The following is a 25,106-nucleotide window of genomic DNA, read 5'->3' as shown; positions in this document are numbered from 1 at the left end:
AATATTTTGTCTTTTAATTCTTTTAAATTTTTATTTTTTATTTTTGTCATAATTTTATAATAATTTAATATCAATTTAAAAATAAAATAAATTCAAATTAAAACAAAAAAAATTTTAGCCTAAACAGAATTAAATTTTAATGCTGATTATTCTCTCTCTTTTTAATAATTTAATGCTGATTTTTTTCTTTTTTTAATTAGAGAATACTAAAACTTTATATACAAATTTTTTCTCTTTCTTTAATTGAAGAGCACTAAAATTTCATATAAGTTTGGAGTATCAAATTACGTTGTCTCTAGAGGTGTATAATAAAAAACTAAAATATAGTTAATCGATTAAAAAATTATGGGTTTTGCTAAGTAAATAGTGACTTTTGTAAACAATGTGAATAATAGGTTCTAGAATTGACAGAATAAAGTAAAAAAATACTCCATTCCTAAATTATCTTATAAACCTTAACATTAGGATAACTATCTGCACACCGAGTGAATTGAACATCGAGCTATTCTGAACTGTGCATGGTAAATTGAATCAAAAGAAATAATCATTCAATTAAAAATAATGAACATAATCATCTGCATACCTATTGAATTAAACATCTGATATATTCATTGTTTACATTGTTTAGTATTCTGATTGTCTATCTATACTTTTCCAAAAATTATAACCATATTTTGATTAACCACTTTAACAAAATCATTTTAAAAATTATAACCATATTATTTAGGTGAAAACTCAGCATTCAACTTTACCTAAAGTTGATAGCTGAGAGCTGTTAAATGATTTAAATTATTTGATTAAATTTTCATCTAACGACTTTTAATTATCAACTTTATGTGACATGAAGTTAACTGTATCTAAGTTTCCACCTATTATTTAACATTAGTTAACCAAAACCAAATTTAAAAAACCAATTTTTAACGGTTAATCAAAACCAAAACTAAAACCAAATTTAAAAGACCCTTAATTCCATTTAATCCTTAATTCCCTAATCCCTTCAGCATTCAACCCTCAACCTCAACCTCAACCTTATGCCTCTTCCATCTCTCTTCACGCCGCCGTCAACAGCTCTTCTCCTCTGCCTCCCACCAGACTTCGTCGGTGGCTCGCCGGACCTCGTTGAAAACTTGAATCCTCTTCTCCTCTTCACTCTGATTCGCGCCTCTATCTCTCTGCCTCAACGACTCAACCTGTTGCTGCCGTGCTATTGACTCAACTAGTCTCCACCGGAGTATCTCTTTTTGGGTTCTCTTCTGTTCTTACTGAAGCTCGTCGGTGGCTTGCCGATGCTCGTCTTCACTCTGCTTTGCGCCTCTATCTCTCAGCCTTGACCTTCCATTGTTGTCATTGTTCTGCCGTCGCATCAATTGAGGTAAGCCTCCTCCTTACCCTTGGTTCTGCCATTAATGTTGTTCCTGTCTGATGCTCAGGCCGAGGTATTGGTCGGAGATGGCTACAAGGGTTCTTGCGTGGCTACTCCTGCTGAGGTTTATACCACCAGTGCGAGCCTCATCCGAGTAGTGGGAAGTACCTGCAAAAGGGACTCCGATGCTTAAGTTAGTTTTGGTGTAGGAAATATAACTTAAGAACGATTATTATGAGCAGTGAGTTTTGAGTATGTGCTATTGATCGGACTTGACCCGTATTTAAGGAGGTAGTGTAATGGTTTTGTGAGTCTGTATCCTGAAGATCAGGGTGTGGTGGTTTGTTGGTTCCGAGATATGGCTCCCTGATTTTTCGCCTCATTGTGCAGTTGGTCAAACCGAGCTTATGACGTTAGAGTCCGAGCTTATAGGGACGGATCACAGTCCCCAAGTTTGACTTACTTTGGGTGTCACGGAAGTGAGTTAAGCTTGTTGTAGGTTCATGAGTGGTATAGCTCGGTTGCATCTTTTAAGCCACCATGCTCAATTTGCTTACGTGGCACTTTTTTATTATTGCGTGTCTCGAAAATTGTTTGTAATAAACGTTTGTCTGTTGAGTTCCCTATGATGAATCTGGTCTATTGGTTTGAATGACGAGTCTTTTTGATCATGCGGTTTGTTGTATTTGATCGTGTGGTAGTAGGGATGCGTGGTTATTACCTTCTCTTACTGAAAGAAAGACTTGTCTTTTTCCCTATTTACTGCTGAAGATGTCTTCCAGAGGTACATTCTCATCCCCCTCTCTTTTCTTTTACTGTTTGCCTGTTCATTATGAAGAAAGATAAGGTTGTGGAAGTAAAAGATGACTGGTACCATTGGGTACATGCAGATGTAAAATATCGTGCTTCTTTGTTTCATAGTGTAGAATCTTTGTCTGTTTTGGATACTGTTAACTGTATTAGGAGGGGTGCTCGTATAGGTGTTGAGTTTCTCCCTTGCAGTGGTGAGGAGAGGGTTTGTGAGAGGAGAGGTGACTGGTCGTATTTTTACTTTTATAGTTCCGTTCTGAATGAACTTCAGGTGAAGTTTCCCTTTACGAGTTTCGAATGCGATGTGCTGATGCAGCTTAACTGCGCTCTGTCGCAGTTGCACCCCAATTCGTGGGCATTTCTTTGTGCATTTGAGTGTTTTTTTAGCTTTCTTGAAGTGGAGCCTACATTAAATCTATTCTTTTCCCTGTTTCAATCGAAAGGCGTGAAGAAGGGCTTGTGGGTGAACCTAAGCAGTTATCCTGGGCATTCCTTGTTTGTTCTGTATAAATCATCTTTTAAAAATTTTAAAGAGTTATTTGTGAAAGTTCGCTCAATAGAGACTGAGTACCCGTTCTACTTAGATGATGAACTGGCTGAGAGGTTTCCTTTATATTGGTGTTCTGAACCTATGCAAGTTCTTAAGGCTGTTAGGAGGACTTCAGAGGAGGATTTAATATTAGATTATCTTGTTGAGTGCTTTGCGTCTGGGAAGTTGTTATCTATTCCTGATCTTTTGAAATTTGAGGATGACAAAGATTCTCTGTCGAGATATATAGGTAGCCCCTGATTGTTTGTTTCCTATATTTTGATTAATTATTGGTCTTATGCTGCTTGTTTTTATTTTTTCAGGTGGCAGAGTTTCGAATCTTTCTTCTTCTCGTATGAGAACATTTTTGGAGCAGAAAAGGGGTGACAAAGGCGGTTCCAGTAGGACTTTTATAACTGAAGCTGCTCAATCTAGTTCTCAGGGTGTGAAACAAAAAAAGGGCTGAGTCTGATAAGTCCTTGGAGGTGGTATCTGCTGAGGCTGCTCAAGGAGCTATTATTCAGCATGAAAGGCCGAAACAGATTCGGCTGCATGGCTTTGCCCGTGGTTCAAACTCGAGATTTGTATGGAGTGACTAGTTTCCTATTTTTGAGCTGGTTGACAAGGTTGGTCAGTTTCCTGGTGACGTTGACTTGCTTAATGGTGCTGGTATGGAAGCTGTTGGTCAATATATGCAGGTATGCTCTTGGTATTTGTTGTTTTTCTTTGTATTTCGTATTTGTTTGTCACATTTTTGTTTATTTGTTTTTGTAGGTAATTGCTGCTAGGATGTTGTGTATAGGTCATACTACTGAGTTGTTGGGTGCCGGTGAGAAGGAGTACATGGACAAGATTGCTTTGTTGGAGAAGACTGCTGCTGAAAAAGAAAAAGAGCTTTCTAAGAGGGACGGTGTTATCGCCGAGAAAATGAAGAAAGCAAAGGACCAGGAGGAGGAAATAGAGACCCTTCGTGAACAGATTCGTGTTTTGCAGAGTCAGGTGTCCCAGGCTGAAGTGGAGAAAGATAAGATGGTGGCTCGAGTTCGTGAGCTTGAGGTCAAAGTATGGAGATGTTTGCTGCGGGCTTTGATCGGTGTATTAGTCAAGTCTCTATTTTTTTCTCCGAATTTCGACGTTTCAAGGTTAGATGTGACCAAGATAGTGGTCGGAGGGAAGTTTGTTAATGATGATCCCGATGAAGCTGAGGGAGAGAATGTTGCTGAAGCTAGAAAGTAGTATTTTATCTGAATGGTTTATATAGTTGTGTACTTATTGTAGTGACCTTGGGAGTTTGTAGGTTTAACCCCTGACTTGATCTGTTTTGTTTTGCTAGTGTTTTTGAAAAACTTGTTTGACAGTTTATGTTTAATTTGCATTTTGGCAAGCAAATTTAAAAAAGTATGATTTGTCATGAGTATTTTTCTCGCCTTGAGTGCTTAGCGTTAGCGGTTGTTAGTTCTATTTTTTCTGGGAAAGTTGGAAACGGCAAATTAAGTTGATGGTGATCCAGGAGGGGAAGTCTAGATTTTGAGACCGCTTGATACGGTTGTGATTGTTTGTTGATTTGTGAGTGAATGTCGACTTTTATTCCGAGTTCTGAAAAACAATTCGTGAATAAAAGTTTGTATTGATATTGTATGTAGCTTTTTGTTCCGACTTTTGTGGTTTAGAAAGTATTGGTGTTCGTTGTAGTCGGTTAGAATGTATGCGATGGAATGCACAATTTTCATAACTTGAAATGGTAATTCATAAAACTGGATTACATCTGTCATGCTTTTGAAGTGGTCGGCCTCGTTAAAACCTCCTCGAGTAAAACCCTCCTTAGGGATAAAAACCTCGGTGGTAGGAAAAAGAGTACCGTCCGAGCTTCAAGCGTTAATGAGCGACTAGGTATAATAAAGCCGCAATGAAGAAATGTTCCATGTGTTTGGTAGGTCGGCTCCTTCTAGGCTTTGGAGCGAGTATGATCCTCGGCCATATACTTTGGCAATTCGGAAGGGACCTTCCCAGTTGGCAGCGAGCTTCCCCTGTCCTGGTGGTTTTCGAACATCCTCTAGGCGTCTAAGGACTAGGTCTCCTTGTTGTAGTGTTCGTGGTCTGACCCTTTTGTTGTATTTGTTCCGTATCATTTGTTGTATTGCTTCATTTCTGATCTTTTCCTCGTCTCTTACTTCTTCTATTATGTCCAATTCGGCTTGTCTTGTTTCGTTGTTCACGACGTCGTTGAAGTAGTTTATCCTTATGGATCCTTGGGATATTTCTACAGGGATCATGGCATCGGATCCAAAAGCCAATTTGAAAGGTGTTTCGTTCATCGAGCTTTGCGGGGTAGTGTTGTATCCTCAAAGTATCTCGGGTACTAGCTCGGCCCACTCTCCTTTCGCTAATGTTACTTTTTTCTTAAGTGCCTGCAAAATGACTTTGTTAACTACTTTGGCGAGCCCATTAGTTTATGGGTGCTCCACCGAGGAAAAGTGGTGTTTTATATTCAGATTAGATAAGAAGGAGGCTATTTTTCTATCTGTGAATTGCCTACCATTGTCAGTAACAATATCCATAGGTACCATATCGGCATATTATAAATTTCCAAATGAAATGTTTTACCTTATCCACTGTTATCTTGGCCAGCGGTTGAGCCTCTATCCATTTTGTAAAGTAGTCTATTGCTACTAGAAGGAACTTTACCTGACCCTTTGAAATTGGGAAAGGCTCGAGTATGTCCATTCCCCACATGTTGAATGGCCAACCAACCTCTGTTGTGTGCAACATCTCGGCCGGGTTGTGTATAATTGGGGCAAACTTTTGACAGTTGTCGCATCTGCGAACTTTCTCTAGGCAATCTTTCTTTAAAGATAGCCAGTAGTATCCAGCTCTCAGTATTTTTGCTGCGAGACTTCGGCCTCCGATGTGTGTACCATAAATCCCCTCATGAGCTTCTGCTATGGTGAGGTCGGCTTCTTCTTCACCTAGGCATTTGAGTAGAGGTCTTGAAAATCCTCTATGGTACAGGTCGTCGCCGATAATGGTGAAGGAGCTGGCCTTTCTCCTGAAGAGTTTTTGGTTTATTTCTCCCTGAGGTATTTCTCTGAGCTTCAAATAGGCAAAGTATGGGGTCCTCCAGTCTTTCGTCCGTGACAAGCTTAAAACAAGGTCGTTACAAGTACTATGATATTCTAGTGTTATCTGTGACAATGTGGTCCTATCTTCTTGTTTTCTTGTTGTAGCTAATTTAGACAAGACGTCATATCTATGATTTTCGTTTCTATTAATATGTGTTATTTGGAAGTTGTTAAATGTTGTAATTAGTTGTTAACGTGTGCATGATATTGTTCTAATGAAGGTTCGCGTACCTGGAAGATGTCGTTTACCTGTTGGACCACCAGCAGGGAGTCGCAATAGACCTTGATGTTTTGTATTCCACAGTTTTTTGCCAAACGTAAGCCGGCCAAGAGTGTTTCGTATTCGGACTGGTTGTTGCTGACGGGGAACATGTACTTTATTAATTGCTCGGTCGTTACTCCGTTGTTATCTCGGAGTACGATTCCAACTCCTCCTCCGCCTTCATTGGAAGCTCTGTCCACGTATAGTTCTCACTCCGGGTGAACATCTGGGACGTTGGCAAATTTTGCTACAAAATATGCCAAAGATTGTGACTTTAATGCTCCTCGAGCTTGGTATTCTATGTCATGCTCAGATAGTTTGATAGACAATTTGGTCAGTCTTCCTGCTAGGTCGGGCCTGCTTAGCACCTGCCACAGTGGTTGATTTGTTCGTACTATGATCTTATGGCTCTAAAAAAAAGTGCCTTAAGCGTCTTGCGGTGATTACTAGGGCATAGGCCAGTTTTTCTATGGTCGGGTATCTTGTTTCTCCTTCCTCCTTCGTCGCCGGTAAGCACGCTTCAATTTTTGTCGTTGCTAATTTTCTGAATTGGGGTTGATGGTTGTTGTTAATTTTGTATTCTGAATTGGGGTTGTTACTAATGTTAATTTGAATTTAGTTTGGATGCTTGGTTTGGATTTTTTGGTTAATTTTTCTGATTTTTTGGCTTTGGAGGCTGAGTTTTCTGTTTTTGGATTCTCAGTTTTTTTTGTTGAATACTTATTAGAAGTCTATTGAAATTTGTTGTGAGTTTAGTTGCTGATGTTTTGAGTTTTTGTGTAAGTTTATATTTTTTATTGTTGAATTTTTTTTTATTCTAAATTTTTGTTGTTGATTGATAAGTATTGTTCCTGATTACGGCGAAAGCTAATGCACTCCAAATAAAGTAGAGAGTGCAGCACTCCTTAAAAAGTAACCTGCTATCAAAAGTTATTAGGTAAATTAAATTTATTTATTATTATTAATTTTTTTATTCTTATGGGCCGAACAAACAACTTAATACAGACAAAAAAAACTAAACCCCTCTCTCAACTCTCAACCCTGTAATGTTCAAATAAAAAAAGAACTCTCAACCCTGTTATAGCATCCTCCACCGCCGTAAGGAGAGACAGCGCCGCCGCCGTCCATTGTGCTCAGGGGCCACCGCCACAGGGAGTGAGAAACTGCCATCGTTCGCTGCGTTGTGGTTGTGCTCCAAGTATCCCCCTATTCACTCTCACGATCTCAAAAAATCCCCAAACAAAAATTAAACCCTAGCTTCTTCAAAGGTTCTGCCGCCGCCGTCCAGGGTTGTCGGCGCCTCCGCGTCTCCGTCCTTCCCCTTGTCCCGAACCCAGGCCCTGTCTCCTAGCTCGGCACGTCATCCTCATCCTCGCTGGCTTCTCTGTTCGAGGCTTGGAGCAGCTCGCCGTCGTATAGCCCCTCGCCGCTCGCCATAGTCTCACCACTCGCCGTCTTGCTGTCCGTCGAAGGTTAGTGGCACTGCTTTCACTTTTTCGGTTATTCCTTTTATGCTCTGTTTAGTGATTTGAGTATTTGACTGATTTCTGAATGTGAATTAGTGAATGTAAATCAAATAATTGATTTTGTGTTGTTGAAATTATTGCTAGTTATGGATTTTTTGAAATTATTCTGCTGTTTTCACTGATTTCTGCTTATTCTGTTTTTTTTCTCTTTAAATTTTGAAGTTTGAGTGAAGTCTGATCTAATCTGCTACATTTTTGAATTTTAATTACCTAAATTCCCAATAAAAGATTTTCTTTTTTTGGGTTTTCTTTTCAGTACGCTCATATTTTTAGAATTTTGCTGGTTAGACTCATTAAACAGAAAGAAAAATGAACTTCAAGAATATTTAGTGCATTTAAATTAATTTAATGTTGAATCTGTTGTGCTGTTGGTAATAATTTTTTTATTGGATTTATCCTTTGAGAGCTGCTGTTAGTGTGGTTTGGTGTTGCCTTATTGATTTCAGTTGTTGATTTTTGGATATGTGGTATAAGAATGAGGTTGAATGAATTTTTTTTTGAAGCAAGTGAACTATAAATATTTATCAAGTCTTTTAAACTTTTATTATCAGAATATGTTAGCATATAGTTCAAAAGGCCCTTTAAAACAATTTCTATGGTTAAAGAATAAAATATCGTTATCTGAAGAGGAGTTATTTTAAATATTAATCTTAAATACTTTTAAAAAAGTCATTTGATATACTTCAGATTATTAGATACCTTCTGAGGTCTTTGATGAGTTTAGATTAGGTTAGAAGAGTATTTGGGATATTTATAGAACTTGAGACAATCATAAAAAAGAATCTTACACAATTAAGGTCTCTCTCTCTCTCTCGTTCGGCTTCATTGTATCTGTAATTTTTGAAGCCATGATTTCTAAGCATATTTTATAGAGTATTCAGTGGGATTGACCGTTTGGTAATCATGCTTTTGTAATTTTCTCATTAAGAACATGTTTATATTGTCATCATAATAAACATATTAACCTTCTTTAATAATTTTAATTTATGAAAGAAAAATAAGCAGACAAAAAATAGAATAGAAATTACCGTTTGCCTCTGTGTTTGATGGAAACAGAATAAAATTCATGATATTCCCCGCAAGACACTCAGATTTGATGTGGTATCTTGTGGAACTCATTATCTATTGTACATTGATATCATAGGAAATTATTGTATTTAAAGGTATTATGTTGCTGCTGTATCAAATTTCCAAAGTGTGCTTCTTGAGTTAGAGTCTTTGAGGGAAAGAAAGGATCTGAAAATAAAATAGATTTTACCAAATATGTGCATTATTAATTATTTCACCTTTCAATCATATAATTACAATCTTCTTTTTGGATTATCATTCACATAGGAGGTGTAAAAGATAATTGTTTTTTATTGACGTGACGAGATATAATTAAATGCAAGTGTGAATCTGTTTTATATTTCATTAAAATCAAATTCTTATTTGAAGAGGAGGGAAAAAAAACTGAAGTAAATGGTTTCGTTGTGTTTAGAATAAGGAATGAGGGACAAGAAGAAGAAGGCTCAAATGTTTGTCAAACTAGTATCTGCTGTTGGGACTGGATTTTTCTATGTGAAGAGGAAGCCAAGGCAGTTCACAGAGAAGCTCGAGTTTCGCTAATACGATCCAAGGGTTAACCGCCATGTTCTCTTTACAGAGGCTAAGATGAAGTGATACACCATCTCAGTTTCATTTCGATGATCATGGCTACATTCTTGTAGCTGGAACAATTTAGTACTATTTTCTTTGAAACAGTGAGTTTGAATCATGCCAATCTGTGTTTTTTACTTCTCTGCCTTGTGTACATTTTTCTTAACAAAATGGTAGCTGAGTTTTTAGCAAGGTAGCTGCCAATATAGAATCAGGAGATCGTTACCTCGCTAGAAGCATTAATGGTTAATCTAATCCACCTTGTATATGGGATATGTTGACAGGTCTGAGCTATAAGAATTTCCTATACTAGAAATTATAAAATAATTATTGTACGTCGATTAAAAAAATGCTCAAGGAACAAATGGAAATTAAAAATACCACTTTAATCACATCTTGTAACAGAAATAAATATTTATGATCAATTTTGTTAAATGGACACTTGCTCCTCGAAAAAAGAATGGGAAAAAGGCACATGCTAAAGATAAAGAATCAACGAGTATTAAAGTTGTTTATTGCCAAAAGAAAATACGCTTAATTTACTTTAGCTTCGTTTACAATAAAATCAACTATAATCGTTTCAAAGTTCATATGCTCGAATGGGCAACCTTGGAGGCCTAAAAACCAAATTTATTGTCCTTAGAAAGATGTACAAATTGTACAAATGTACAAATGAAGCTTGAAATAATAATGGTATCTATTCCATTTTAGGGTTGCCATTTATAAAATTAGCAGCACGCTGATTTGATTATGATTTTAGCTACCAACTATGATAATTGATATCCTTGTCATGTTTGATTCAGTTAAAGTAAATAGAGGTTTATATGAACATTCATGCATGATGATGCACCAGAGGATGAGTTAAAAAGCAAGTTCAATTAGAGCCAAACTCCTCATTCCAGCGCTCCAACTCTTTCCACTTGCTTTTCTTTAAGCTTGGTCTGATGACCGTCATTGCCTTCTTGAAATCATTGTAAGTTAATCCTCTTACCTGGTAAAGCCAAAAAACATCATTACACAACTTATTGTTCAATTTTTTTTATGAAAATGTATTATTTATTTTAATTCTAAAGCCCAAAAATTTATTTTTTGTACAGACATGTTATAATTAATATTCATATGCTTTTTTTTGGACTTTAGTCCAATATGTAAAACTTACAAAAAAAGTTTAAATTTAAAAAAAAAAGTGGTTAACCTGATTAACAGATTGCCTTTTTAAATCCAGACCATTCAAATAAAATATAATAAATGAAGAGTTCAGATTTAACCAACTAACAATGTGTGCAGCACTCCCTACTTAGCAAGGAGCGTTTAAGGACGAGCCCCTGATTACTTAATTAGTTAATTAGAACTTAGAAATTATTTAGAAATGTTTTATTTTGTGAATTTTTAATGATAAAATACGTATAAGTTATTATGTCAAATTACAAAATTTTAAATTTTATTAGTTTAGAAATAATAGAATTTAGATATTTGAAATTATATATTAAATTTTTAATAATTTGATTGTATATTTAATTAAATCGATTCAACTATGGTTCGATCTCGGTTGTACTATTGAATCATTGAATCTGTCACTTGACCGATTCGATTCTCACAACCTTTTAGTAATAAATACTTAAAATGTGCATTGGAGTTTTGTGTTGTCTCATGAACTGATCTCTATTGTATTTTTTGTCTGACTCTAAAATATTGATTTAAAAATCTTGTTAAGATTTATATGCACTCTTTAGTTTATACTTTGTTGATCAGGGAGACATCTAAAGTAGTTCAGTGGTATTCAATTTTAAAAGCAATAAAATAAAAATAACTTATTATGAGAAAAAAATAAAATCATATATAATTATTTAATTATGATTGACTTAACTAGTTATCTAACGGTTGAATCAGTAACCCATTAACCAAGCACTCTAACTGGATTGATTGTTGGTTTGGATTTGATAACTATGTTTTTAATTGTGATTGTGTTAGTACGTTGTTATTTGGTAGTGACACTAATCAAAGCAAATCATGCTTTGTTGAATGTTAAAAGTCTTTTATTAAACAAGGTCAAAGAAACACTATTTCGACCCTATTAACGTTCTCTCGTTTAACTTAACTTTTGTGGTCGCTGTTTTTCAATTATTTAATTTTAATTTTTGGTTTGAGATTTCAAATTATGCTGTTTTAATTTTAGTGTTGTTCTAATTTTAGTTTGTGCAGTTCTAATTTTAGTTTAGTATTCTCTGTTCTTATTTTATTTTTTTGTGATATTTCTGCAGTTTGATAATAGTAAAGTGACAGCATTCTTGAAGGTGGAGTTGATGAAGGTCTTGGTGAAAAACCGAAAAATCGAATCAAATCAATCAATTTCAATTCAGTTTGGTTGGCCTAAAAAAAAATCAAACCAAACCAAACCAAACCAATTAATTTTTTTACAATTGGATCGGATTTTTTTTTCCTAAAAGCCAAACCAAATTGCGCTACGAACACCCACAATATCCATGTCTCCTCAACAGAAACAAAGGACACTAACCACGAATCCACAATTAGCATTGACCTGCCCTCGCCAGCTCACCTTCTTGAGCCACCGCCATGACCTCACCGAGTCTGCACAGATCATTTCTCCGTTCCACCAAAACCCTAATCACCCTGTCTTCTCACCGCATCATCTCCTTCAATTTTTCACAGAACCCAAACCAACAATCTTTCTATTCTTCTCGCTCCAATTCCCCATTTGAGTCTCCATCTAGAGTCCAAAAGCTCATAGCTTCCCAATCGGACCCTCTTCTCGCCAAAGAAATCTTCCAATGCGCCTCTCGCCATCCCAACTTTCGCCATTCTTACTCTACCTATCTCATTCTCATCCTCAAATTGGGCCGCTCAAGGCAATTCTCCCTTGTCGATGACCTTGTTCGCCGCCTCAAATCCGAATCCTATCCAATCACTCCTACCCTGTTCTCCTACTTGATCAGAGTCTATGGTGAAGCTGATTTACTTGATAAGGCCCTCAAAACCTTCTACACTATGCTTCAATACGGTTTCAAGCCTTTGCCCAAAGACCTCAACCGCATTCTTGCGATTCTTGTATCCCACCGCAACTTTGTTCGACCTGCATTCGATCTCTTCAGGGATGCTCATAGGCACGGTGTGTCACCCAATACTCAGTCCTACAATATTTTCATGCGGGCTTTCTGTTTGAATGGAGATGTTAGCATTGCCTACCACCAGTTCAACAAAATGTTTAAGAGAGATATTGTTCCTGATATCGAGTGTTACCGGATTCTGATGCAAGCGATGTGTATGAAGAGTCAAGTGAATGGAGCTATGGATTTGTTGGAGGATATGTTGAACAAAAGGTTTGTTCCTGATTCTTTGACTTACACCACTTTGTTGAACAGTTTGTGTAGGAAGAAGAAGCTTAGAGAAGCTTACAAGCTTCTTTGTAGGATGAAGATCAAAAGGTGCAATCCTGACATAGTTCATTATAATACTGTTATATTGGGGTTCTGCAGGGAAGGGCGCGCCCATGATGCTTGTAAAGTTATTGTTGATATGCAGAACAATGGGTGCTTGCCTAATATTGTGTCATATCGAACTTTGGTTGGTGGGTTATGTGACAAAGGAATGCTTGATGAGGCAAATAACTATATGAAGGAGATGCTGTCTAAAGGTTTTTCTCCGCATTTTGCTGTTATTCATGGCCTAGTAAAGGGTTTCTGCAATGTTGGTAAGATTAAGGAAGCTTGTGGAGTTCTAACCAAATCGCTTGAGCATGGGGAAGCTTCTCATATGGATACCTGGGCGATCATAATACCTTTAATATGTGAAGTGGACGATGGTGTGAGGCACAGGGATGTTTTGGAGCAAGTTCTCAAGATTGAAATAACAGGTCATACTAGAATAGTGGATGCTGGCATTGGTTTGGAGAACTACTTAATTAGGAAGATACGAGCCAATCCAAGAGCATCTTAATGCAGGTTTTTGTCCCCCATGTTGGACCAGCTTCATTTTTAGTTGAAAATGGGTTTAAACTCTATCTGTGGAGTGCAGACACGCTTATTATTTAATTGCAAAGATGCATGAACCAGAACAAAATGTAGTCAGCTTGATGGCCTTCAGCTCAGCAAAGGCAATTTCAGATTCATGAGAGGGAGACATTTGGACGACTTAGGACAAGCTATCCTCAGTAAGGGTGCCCCAACATGCAACATGAGGAGTGAGCACTTTGGAAAGGCTACAAGGTACTGTAGAGGACAATGTGGCTCAAGGCAGATGTTCTTTTCTTCTTGACTAGCGTAATTTGATTGTTGGGCCTACCTGCATTAGTGAATGTATTCCCGTGGATACTGGACTCCTGGAGAAGCCGTGCAGCATTCTCCTGTAAGTATAGAGGTAGTTGGCTAGTGGCTGAAGTAGGCAGATTCTGCTCATGTGACATTAGTGTTTGTCGAAGCTAGAACTTGTAATAATGGACAGTTCTAAAAATGCCTTAACATGGAAGCTTCATGGAAATCGCCAATTGTTTTTGTTATTGAAAACAATTTATGGGCTATTTGGAATTTGGATGTCACATCGGCAACTTCAATTCCTCAGGAATGGAAGAACAGACCAGCATTTGGAATGCCAGGAATTCAGGTTGATCGAATACATGTTTTGAAGTTTAGGGAAGCCGGAAATGATGCATAAAAAAGAATTCCAAACCAAAGAATTTATTTGATATGGTTTGAGCAGTCGTATTGTAATTATAGTAGTTTTTCATACATGATAATGATAATAATATGTCATTTTCCTTGTTGGTGATGTTTCTCTCTTGAATGCAGAACCTTGCCTTTTTGAATAAAAATTAATGTCTAACAAGTAACAATGCTTCTAGACAAGAATGTCATTCATGAAACGCATTATGAGGTTCTCAACGTCAAGGAAGATTCAAGTTATGAAGAAATCCGTGCTAGTTACTGCTCCGCCATACTCAGTTTACATCCTGATAAGCTATTGAAATCTTCTGATGCATCCGGCAGCAATCAAACTAGTGGAGATAGATTTCTCAAAGTACAAAAGGCGTAGGAAGTTCTTGGCGATTCAAGCTCTTGTTTATTTTATGATAATGAGCTTCGAAGTTCAAGGCGTGATGTCTAGGCTGTTGATGTTGCAGAAGATTTAAGCTTAGAGGATATGATGGCTGAAGATGACGGAGAAGCATTGGAACTGTTTTATCAGTGCAGATGTGGAGATTACTTCTCTATAGACTCATTGGAATTGCATAAAATAGGGTATTCCTTATTGAGGGATGAAAGTAGAATATCTATATTGAACAATGATTCTTTGCTAGGATTACTTATTCTTCCTTGCGGATCATGTTCTCTAAAAGCTCATCTGGTAATCAATATGGATGGACATTGAAATTGTTTACATATTTTTTTGTGGTGGTGACAATGATTGAGAATTTGAAGTTATTAACATTTTTTATATGAAGAGAGCAAACCAATAATATCTCCTCCTTGGATAAAAGTTCATATAGCATAAACTTGAGTGCCATTTGAAATGTAGAATTTAGATTATATGAAGTTAATTTCGGTCTCAAGTATGCTGACTCACTATAATGACTCTGAGTAAAATGTTCATGGCGAAATGTAAGGATTTAGAGTATGATATTCACCTTCTGTAAGTATGAATATGCAAAATTTAATTGAAGTGTGATATTATTTTGTTGATGAGTCATTACTTATACATACAATCTATTTGCAAATTGACTATTATTATGTACAAGGAACTTCTAATTTCCATGCTGTATAAATTATGAGTTTTCTTTTTTTTTTCTTCAGTTCCAGTAATCTAGAGAACCACTTTTTATCAACATAGGCCTGACTTTGTCCACTTGAAACTGAAAAACCAAAACAAATTTTCATTAGTTTTAGTTGAATATTTTACTTGGTGCCTCTTGTATGTATGATAGCAATAAAAAAGGTAAGAAAATTTGAAAAGCAATAAACAGTGGCCTCATTGTTAAGTTTTCAATCTTATCTTTTTGAAAATTGGAGGTGCTTACATAGTATTGTACCCTCAGATTTCTGACACAACTCAGAGCAAGTATCCTGCAAATTAATACGTGAAAAAAGAAATTAAAGCTTCTAAAATAAGAACTTATATGTATTGTTTTCAATCCTCCTTAATCTTTATATATAATGGTGGTAAAAGCTGTATCCATTCAAAGCATAGTATGTCACAACATAGATAATACCTATAGTTGACAATAAAATCTTATATTCTTTTGAAAAGTTTTACTAAGTTTTGGAATTGCAAAGAAGGAAAAACCAAAACAAGCTTTTCAAATTTATATGCATAAAGGGAGTCGCAAAGATGATGAAACTCAATGGATTTAAATGACTAAACCTTTAGATCATAGAAGTTTTGATACCATGTCATGAACTACTTCTTCCAAAATTTTAAGTTTATAAGAAGAAGTACATTAATATTATATCTCCAAACTCTATTATAACTCTCTCAAATACTAGAAAGGAAGGAGAAGAGGGTAGAGATCAAATTCAAAATATCAAAGATACTGCAGAAAAAATATAACAACCAACAATGATCCATGCATAATAATCTGAGTGGAAAAAAAAAAGAAAAAAGAAAGAGAATGCCACATTGTGAACATACAGGTGCCACACTTTCTAATGAATGATATCATAACTCTTCCATCCACTGATAAGCCAAAGCTTGCATGCTGGCATTACCATGCACAAGCATTGACAAGTGACTAATCAGACTAAATTTGAAAATTTTGGAGCATGAATTCTAGGTCAATGTATGAACACATAAGTAAACATATTTCAATACCATGTCAGTAACAAATTTGAATCTAAGTTGCTACTCAAACATCAAAATGAAATACTCTGGAACCACCTTTTGAATGTTGAGTTTGATGAATAGTTGTGCATCCTTGTGTTGCTCATTATCATCAATCAAATCCTGTAACTGCAGGTCTTGCAATGATACATCATAGTTGCTTGTCCAATCCCCATGATATCGGCCGTCACCCTGCTTGCGTTCTTGCCAATCTAAGTTTGATCACACACAATTGCTAACTTCAGAATATGAAGCAGAAAAAGAGAAGATGGAAGACACCACCTTGTATTACAATTTTTGCTTTGTATATATATCATAGAGATCAGCTTTGATACACTATTAGCATAGAAATTTGAATCTTTTAAGGTGACCAATTTGCTTGAAAAAGCAAGCTTACTGTATTGTACTCTCAACTTATTGAGATATATTTAGATGATACTTTGTTTGTTTCATAATATCTATCACTTTGTAAGTTTTGGAATATTCATAAGTCAATTATACAATTTATTACCAGATTTATTTAATTACAAATGTATCAAATTTCCAAATTTACTCTAATAATCAACTGTTCAACATATTCAAGATACATAAGCACACATAGAAACAAACAAACAAACAAGGGTGAAGAACTTAAAGAGAAGGTAGTGAAGAATGAAGAGTGAAGAAAATAGTTAATTAGTTAGTTACCAATGGAGAGTGGAAGTTATCATTTCTTTTGGTAGAGGCGACGGCATTGTTGGAATGAGTGAGAGTTCAACTGAGAGTGTAACCTGATGGTGTTGGAATGGTGGCATGGATTGAAAACTGAATTGAAGATCCTTGGGGACACCAAATTTGAAGCTTTGGTCAGAACAAAGGATAACTCACTGAAAAGAAGAGAACAACACAAGTGATATTTATCTTTGGTTTTATGGGTTAAAACCAAGGTTGCGAGAACCGAACCAGTTAATGAATCGGTCGAGTGACTAGTTTAATGATTTAATAGTCTAACCGAAGCAAACTGTAATTAAACCGGATTAATTAAATATAAATGAAATTATTAAAAATTTAATATATAATTTTAAAATGCATAATGTTTCATCTTTAAAACAAAAAATTTTTAATCAGATTTCTAATCAAAAGGCAACAACTAAAATATTAACACAGAATCAAAATAATAGTACAAAATTAAGTAAGAAAGTTAACAACAATCAACAATAATTGAAGCAGAACAAAAACAATAATCAACAATCAACCCCTAATTTTTTCCAATGATTACATATAGTGATACAAATACATGTATTTTGAAAAACTCTGTTCGTTGTTCCAGTAACAGAAAAGCTTAAAGAAGCTTGAATCTAGAATTGAACAACTATATCTGAGCTTTGAGGTGTTAAACAATCCATCAAAAGAGTGAGATTTCAGAAATAAAAACACTTCTATTCTATCACGAGCATAAATATCTTCATCAAGGCACCCTCACATTCAATTAAATAAAACATATCTTCTGCTACAAGACCTGTAGATTTAATAAACAAAAGATATATCATGTATGCATTGTGGCAATTCAGCAATGGAATAAACATTTAGAAGGATAATATATTAATATTAGCCTTAACTAATATGAAAGAGCAAAAGCTAACTTCCAACACGTAATATTCCATGATAGTTGATTACAAAGTCAAAATGCAGGAGCCTTAAAATGAAAGATTTGTTGTGCTTCAGAAAAAAGGAATACAAATAAAATTTCATCTCAGTGAATCACAAGTTCGACAAAGTTAAGAAGCAACAATCTTAATAGTTGTGTATAACTGGAGTATCAAGAAAAGTTCAACAGAATCATTCAATTCAATTATTATTTCAGAAAAACAGCAACTCAGAACAAGCAAAAATTAACAAAATCAGTATTAACTACTATTAACTCAGCAACTCAGAAGCAGATAATCAGTAAACCTAGTCTTATTAACAAAGGTATTAACACAATCAGCAACTCAGTATTATTAACAAAAGTACAAAACAAGCAAAAATAATTTCAAGCAGCAGTGCTTACCAGCGGCGAGAGAGGAAAGGAAGTGACGGCGACGGAGGAATGGGAACTGACGGCAATGGAGGAACCAAAGAGAGCTCGGACAGAGAGCGAGAGAGAGATCGAAGAGGGACGTTGAGCTCGGACAAAGACAGGGAGAGAGAGAGAGCTCGAAGAGACCACGACCGACCAACCCTTCGCGACGGCGACGCCCCGAGCTCACGCAGACCTTCCTGCGATGACAGGAGAGGAACCGGGACGAGCAGAGCTTCCACACGCGACGCGGGTGGGTTGGGTATTGGGCATTTCTGAATTTTTTTTTTGAAATTCAAAACGGCGTTGTATCCGTCACTCTCAAAAAACAATTTGCTACGATTATTATTGTTATCCTAAGTTCAACCAAATAGATCCAAGAAGCAGACGTAGCGTCACGCGTGATGAAGAAAAAGAAGAAGGAGAAGAAAGCATGAAGAAGGATCCCGTGAATCTAATGAATTTGATTAAACTTGATTGGTTAAATCACTTAGATGTGGAGTTTTATTGATAAAAAAAATTCGATCGATTTCAGCAATTCATTGGTAATCACCGATTCAGCCGATTCTTAGACCAATTTTTTGCAACGCAGTTTTCATCATCACTCGAACTAACCGAATGATCGGTTTCTAATTAACTCGGTTAAATCGAACAATTCGATTCAGTTTTCAGAACTAAGATTTTTCATATCCATAGTTTTTCAACTGTGTTTACATGTTTTTTTCTTTTTCTCCTCTTCATTTTTTTTGTATTATTTTCTTTCTCTCTTTTTTTTTTTTGGGTCATTTTCTTCTCCTTCTCTTACATCTTTTATTTTATCTCATTCTATTTCTTATCTTTATTTTTTATATTTTGAAAAATTTTATGAAAAAAAATAAAAAACTCTATTTAATATGTCATCGTTTAAAAATTTATTATCAAAATATCACATTTTTTAAAATTATTTATCTTAATATCACTTTTTTACTATGGTAGCATTTTATATTTTTTTTTTTTTTGCTTGTTGACTAGAGATGCCTAATTCGACAAAAAAATGATATCGATATAAACAATTTGAAAATGGTAATAATATGGTAATAAATTTTTAGAACAATGATGTATTAAAAAACTACAAAAAAAAATAATAAAGAAGAATAAAAATGGATAAAAAATAAATGGGAGCTTGCTTAATGTTGTGTCATATCGAACTTTGGTTGGTGGGTTATGTGACAAAAGAATGCTTAATGAGGCAAATAACTACATGAAGGAGATGCTCTCTAAAAGTTTTTCTCCATATTCTGTTGTTATTCATGGCCTAGTAAGGTATTTCTGCAATGTTGGTAAGATTGAAGAAGCTTGTGAAATTCTAACCAAATTGCTTGAGCATGGAGAAGCTCCTCATATGGATACCTAGGCGATCATAATACCTTTAATATGTGAAGTGGACGATGGTGTGAGGAGCAGAGATATTTTGGAGCAAGTTCTCAAAATTGAAATAAAAGGTCATACTAGAATAGTGGATGTTGGCATTGGTTTGGAGAACTACTTAATTAGAAAATACGAGCCAATCCAAGAGCATCTTAATGCAGTTTTTGTCCCCCATATTGGATCAGCTTCATTTTTAGTTGAAAATGAGTTTAAACTCTATCTGTGAAGTGCAGACATGCTTATGATTTAATTATAAAGTTGCATGAACTCATTATAATGCAGAACAAAATGTAATAAGCTTGGTGGCCTTCAGCTCAACAACGGTAATTTCAGGATCATGAGAGGGAGACATTTGGACGTCTTAGGGCAAGCTGTCCTCAGTAAAGGTACTCCAACATGCAACATGAGGAGTTAGCACTTTGGAAAGGCCACAAGGTGCTGCAAAGGACAATGTGGCTCAAGGCAGATATTCTTGTCTTCTTGACTAGCGTAATTTGATTGATGGGCCTACTTGCATTAGTGAAGGACTGAAGGTGTTCCCGTGGATATCGAACTACTAGAGAAGTCGTGCAGCGTTCTCCTATAAGTATAGAGGTAGTTGGCTAGTGGCTGAAATAGGCAGATTCTGCTCATGTGACATTGGAGTTTGCCAGAGCTAGAACTTGTAATAATGGATGGTTCTAAAAATGCTTTAACATGGAAGCTTCCTGAAAATTGGCAATTGTTTTTGTTATTAAAAATAATTTATGGGCTATTTGGAATTCGGATGTAACATCTCACAGAAACTTTAATTTCTCAGGAATGGAATAACGGATCAGCATTTGGAATGCCAGAGATTCAGGGTTGATCGAATACATGTTTTGAAGTTTAGGAAAGTCTAAAATAATGCATAAGAAAGAGCCAGAAGAGAAGGAACTTTATAAACCTAACTACTTAGTAGAGGTCAGTAGTTATTCTTTTTCTTTTTCTCCCTCATTTATCACCAATGTTTGTGGAACTAGTGTCAATAATGACAAGATTACAAGAACCATATATATCCATGTGATATACTTACGAGGACAAAGTATTTGATGCATATTTTTATGAGAGTTATATTTGATGGAGTTGCCTTAAATATTTACAGAATTGTCCCAATTTATTTTTTGTATTTACCCATTAGAGACAAAACTTCATATATTCTTTAAAAAACTCCACACATGCTTACAAAATTAGTAACACTCGTCCAAGCTAAGAACAAAAAGAACAAAGATAATAAAAAGACCCACCTGAAAGCCTCCTCCTTCGTACGTCTGGGCCAACCAACACCATCCAGCCCATTAATCTCCGGTTACCCACCGTAACATTGGCGCCGTTGCCGGGGACCCGAGAGATCAACCAGTGATGGCAGACAGATCCCCTGAGGAGGGTCATGTGGAAACAGATTCTGAACAAGAGAATCTGGATACCGGAAATAATGACGCGGACCTAACCCTCCATCAGGAAACCCACGATCAACACAAAGAAGGAACTGCGTACAGGTTGGACAGAGTGCACCGAGTTGCAGACCCACCTGAAAGCCTCCTCCTTCGTACGTCTGGGCCAACCAACACCATCCAGCCCATTAATCTCCGGTTACCCACCGTAACATTGGCGCCGTTGCCGGGGACCCGAGAGATCAACCAGTGATGGCAGACAGATCCCCTGAGGAGGGTCATGTGGAAACAGATTCTGAACAAGAGAATCTGGATACCGGAAATAATGACGCGGACCTAACCCTCCATCAGGAAACCCACGATCAACACAAAGAAGGAACCTCCGGAGTCAAAACCCCAAAGGTGAATTCCTCTGAAGGCCGTGAGTCAGAGAAAGACGGACAGTCCCACGCAACTGAGCTTATGGGATTAGTTCATGTCCACCAAAGTCGTTTGGAACAACTAGAACAGGAACGGGAGCGACAAAGGGAGATAGAAAAGCACCTAAGAGAGGAGATGGATCGACGAAAAGTGTTAGAGAAAAAACTCTTAAAGTTAGAATCCTCTCTCAAAGGTCGGAACTCCCATGATAGTAGAGAAGAATTGCCCCTAGGAGGGGAAGATCCTTTTAGTGAGGACATAATGAGGGCAAAAGTTCCGAGAAACTTTAGAAGCCCCGATATGGACCTCTACGACGGAACCACTGATCCAAAGCATCATCTGAGCAACTTTAAAAGTCGGATGTATCTGGCTGATGCTTCTGATGCTACGCGATGCAAAGCTTTTCCGACAACCTTGTCAAAAGCAGCGATGAAGTGGTTCGACAGCCTCCCCCCGAGGTCGGTTACTAGTTTCGAAGACCTCTCAAGGAAATTCTTGATGAGGTTCTCTATCCAGAAAGACAAAGTAAAACATGCACCAAGCCTCCTGGGAATAAAACAGGAGGTCGGAGAAACCTTACGAGCCTATATGGAAAGGTTCAACAAAGCATGTTTAGAGATTCAAGACCTGCCTACCGAGGCAGTCATAATGGGGTTAGTCAATGGGCTCAGAGAAGGTCCCTTCTCACAGTCCATATCCAAAAGACATCCCATCTCTCTAAGTGATGTACAGGAAAGAGCTGAAAAGTACATCAACATGGAGGAAAATGCTAAGTTAAGAGACCTGAGTTGGCGATCTGGACACCCTCCCTCAACAAAAGAGAGAGAGAGGGAAACCAAGAAGAAGGAAGAACTCGGCCTCGATAGACCGAGAAAATATCACTCTTATACTCCTCTGAAGGTTTCTATAGTGGATGTATACAGAGAGATTTGTAACACCGAAAGGCTGCCACCCCACAGACCCATTAAAAATAAAAAAGGGGGGAACCGCAGCGACTACTGTGAGTACCATAAAATATATGGTCACTCCACAAACGACTGTTACGACCTCAAAAATGTGATAGAAAAGCTGGCGAGGGAAGGTCGGCTTGACAGATATCTCATAGAAAGGTCGGACAGTCATGGGAAGAGAAAGCGAGATGATATGGATAGAAGAGACCCACCACCGCAGACTCCGGAGAGACATATCCATATGATCTCAGGGGGGTTCGCGGGAGGAGGACTCACCAAATCCTCTCGCAAAAGACACCTCAAGAGAGTCTACCAAGTCGGAAGAGAGTCATCCGACTCCCAACCATTTCATTCACAAAAGAAGATGGGCAAGGAATAATCCCTGGACACGATGATCCAGTGGTAATAACTATGATCCTAGCAAATGCTCATCTCCACAGAACCCTAGTAGACCAATGAAGCTCAGCGGACATTCTTTTTAAGCCCGCTTTCGACAAACTAGGGTTGGATGAGAAAGAATTAAGAGCCTACCCCGACACCTTATACGGACTAGGCGACACGCCAATAAAGCCACTAGGATTTTTGCCCCTCCACACCACCTTTGGAAAAGGGGAAAAATCAAAAACTCTGAGCATAGACTTCATAGTCATCGATGTAGGGTCAGCATATAATGCTTTAATTGGCAGAGCTACCCTTAATCGACTCGGAGCGGTGGTATCCACTCCTCACCTTTGTATGAAATTCCCGACCTTAGCGGGGATAGCAACGGTAAGGGGAGATCAGAAATTGGCAAGGAAGTGCTATAATGAAAGCCTAAACCTGAGAGGAAAAGGCAGAGAAGTTCACACAGTAGAGCTCGGAGGCACAAGGGCCAAAGAGGAGCTACGTCCACAACCGGGAGGAAAAACCGAGGAGATACAGGTCGGCGAAGAGGAGGAAAAAGATACCCACATAGGGGCCAACCTAGGGGAAACCCTAAAACAAGGGTTGACTAAGCTCCTAAGAGATAATTCCGATCTCTTCGCCTGGAAGGCCTCCGACATGCCTGGAATAGACCCCGAGCTCATGTCCCATAAGCTCTCGGTTTATCCGGGGTCCCGACCTGTACAACAAAGAAGACGTAAGCTCGGCCCAGAACGAGCCCTAATAGTAGAAGAGCAAGTACAAGCGCTCCTAGAAGCCGGCTTCATCAGAGAAGTCAAGTACCCAACATGGCTAGCCAATGTAGTGCTAGTCAAAAAACAAAATGGTAAATGGAGAATGTGTGTCGACTATACCGACTTAAATAAGGCCTGTCCCAAGGACCCTTACCCACTGCCAAGTATTGACACCCTGGTAGACTCCAGCTCGGGGTATCAATACTTGTCATTCATGGACGCCTACTCGGGGTATAACCAAATCCTGATGTATGAGCCAGATCAGGAGAAAACATCATTCATCACGCCCAGAGCTAATTTTTGCTACGTGGTCATGCCGTTTGGATTAAAGAATGCAGGGGCCACATACCAGAGGCTGATGAATAAGGTGTTTGCCTCTCACCTTGGAAGCCTAATGGAAGTATACATCGACGACATGCTGGTAAAAACCAAGAAAGAAGTCAATCTCTTGGCAGACCTCTCACAAGTCTTCGACACCATAAGGTTACACGGGATGAGACTAAATCCCTCAAAGTGTGCCTTCGCAGTAGAGGCAGGAAAATTCCTAGGGTTTATGCTAACACAAAGAGGGATTGAAGCTAATCCCGACAAGTGTAGAGCTATCCTGGAGATGAAAAGCCCGACCTGTTTAAGAGAGGTCCAGCAGCTGAACGGCCGACTTACAGCCCTCTCCAGATTCTTGGCAGGATCAGCACTAAAATCCCTTCCACTGTTCTCCTTATTGAGAAAGGGATGTCAATTCGAATGGACTCCGGAATGCGAGGAGGCATTCCAAAATTTCAAAAGATTCTTGAGCAAACCTCCTATTCTGACCCGACCCATAGCTGGGGAAGACCTCGTCCTATACTTATCTGTAGCAGACAAGGCCGTCTCGTCGGCCCTGATAAGAGAAGACGAGGTCGGACAGCACCCAGTATATTTCATCAGTAAAGTTCTACAAGGCCCTGAGCTAAGGTACCACAAACTAGAGAAGTTTGCCTACTCCTTAGTAGTAGCCTCACGAAGGCTACGGCCTTACTTTCAAGCTCACACAATAAAAGTTCGCACGAACCAACCCATGAAGCAAATCCTCCAAAAGACGGATGTTGCAGGGAGAATGGTTCAGTGGGCAATAGAACTCTCCGAGTTTGACTTGAAGTATGAAACTCGGACGGTGATCAAAGCCTAGTGCCTTACCGACTTCATTGCGGAATACGCGGGAGACCAAGAGGAAAAACCAACTACATGGGAACTTTATGTAGATGGATCCTCAAACAAAACAGGAAGTGGTGCAGGCATAATATTGGTGGACGAAAGAGGGACCCAAATAGAGGTTTCCCTCAAATTTGAATTCTCAGCTTCAAATAATCAGGCGGAGTATGAAGCCTTGATTGCTAGATTGAAGCTGGCGGAAGAAGTCGGTGCTACAAAAGTGATGATATACAGCGATTCGGAAGTAATAACCTCCCAGATAAGTGGAGAGTATCAGGCAAAGGACCCAAATATGAAAAGATACTTGGAAAAAACTCTGGAACATCTTGGGCGCTTTGCAGAAACCGAGGTCAAACACATAACTCGGGATCTAAATAGCAGAGCAGACGCCCTATCCAAGTTGGCAAGTACCAAGCCAGGAGGGAATAACAGAAGCCTGATCCAAGAAACTCTCCA

At 37.7% G+C, this 25,106-nt stretch overlaps 2 protein-coding genes and 3 pseudogenes across 3 annotated transcripts; all 5 read left to right on the top strand.

Moving 5' to 3' along the window:
* LOC110268208 lies at positions 2,986 to 4,043 on the top strand. The gene is made up of 2 exons (XM_021114111.1): positions 2,986 to 3,400; positions 3,477 to 4,043. Exons 1-2 carry the CDS (start codon positions 3,374 to 3,376, stop codon positions 3,936 to 3,938), a joined length of 489 nt encoding a protein of 162 aa, XP_020969770.1. The 5' UTR covers positions 2,986 to 3,373; the 3' UTR covers positions 3,939 to 4,043.
* LOC107621092 overlaps positions 6,184 to 25,106 on the top strand; it is a 29,750-nt pseudogene continuing 10,827 nt past the window's right edge.
* Positions 9,098 to 9,569, top strand: LOC107622929 (annotated as a pseudogene).
* On the top strand, positions 11,522 to 14,574 carry LOC107622926 (pentatricopeptide repeat-containing protein At4g01400, mitochondrial-like). Of its 2 annotated transcripts, XM_021112861.1 has the most exons (2): positions 11,522 to 12,585; positions 12,742 to 14,490. In XM_021112861.1, the coding sequence occupies exons 1-2, from the start codon at positions 11,822 to 11,824 to the stop codon at positions 13,199 to 13,201; spliced, it is 1,224 nt and encodes a 407-aa protein (XP_020968520.1). In that variant the 5' UTR covers positions 11,522 to 11,821; the 3' UTR covers positions 13,202 to 14,490. The 2 variants fall into 2 exon arrangements, with proteins under 2 accessions (XP_020968520.1, XP_016180495.1); XM_016325009.2 differs by having other exon boundaries at positions 11,522 to 14,574.
* LOC107622927 lies at positions 14,067 to 14,701 on the top strand (annotated as a pseudogene).

The sequence above is a fragment of the Arachis ipaensis genome, chromosome B10, assembly GCF_000816755.2.
Source record: "Arachis ipaensis cultivar K30076 chromosome B10, Araip1.1, whole genome shotgun sequence".
Taxonomy (NCBI): Eukaryota; Viridiplantae; Streptophyta; class Magnoliopsida; order Fabales; family Fabaceae; genus Arachis; species Arachis ipaensis.
Note: the sequence above shows the minus strand (reverse complement) of the source record. Positions and strands in the feature narration are given on the sequence as shown.

What these genes read in the sequence shown, in the direction of transcription:
- LOC107622926 (XM_016325009.2), top strand. Translation starts at nt 11,822, where the DNA reads ATGACCTCACCGAGTCTGCACAGATCATTTCTCCGTTCCACCAAAACC.
- LOC110268208 (XM_021114111.1), top strand. Translation starts at nt 3,374, where the DNA reads ATGGAAGCTGTTGGTCAATATATGCAG. An exon ending in CTGTTGGTCAATATATGCAG is followed by an intron (nt 3,401 to 3,476) that starts GTATGCTCTTGG and finishes TTGTTTTTGTAG; the next exon opens with GTAATTGCTGCTAGGATGTT.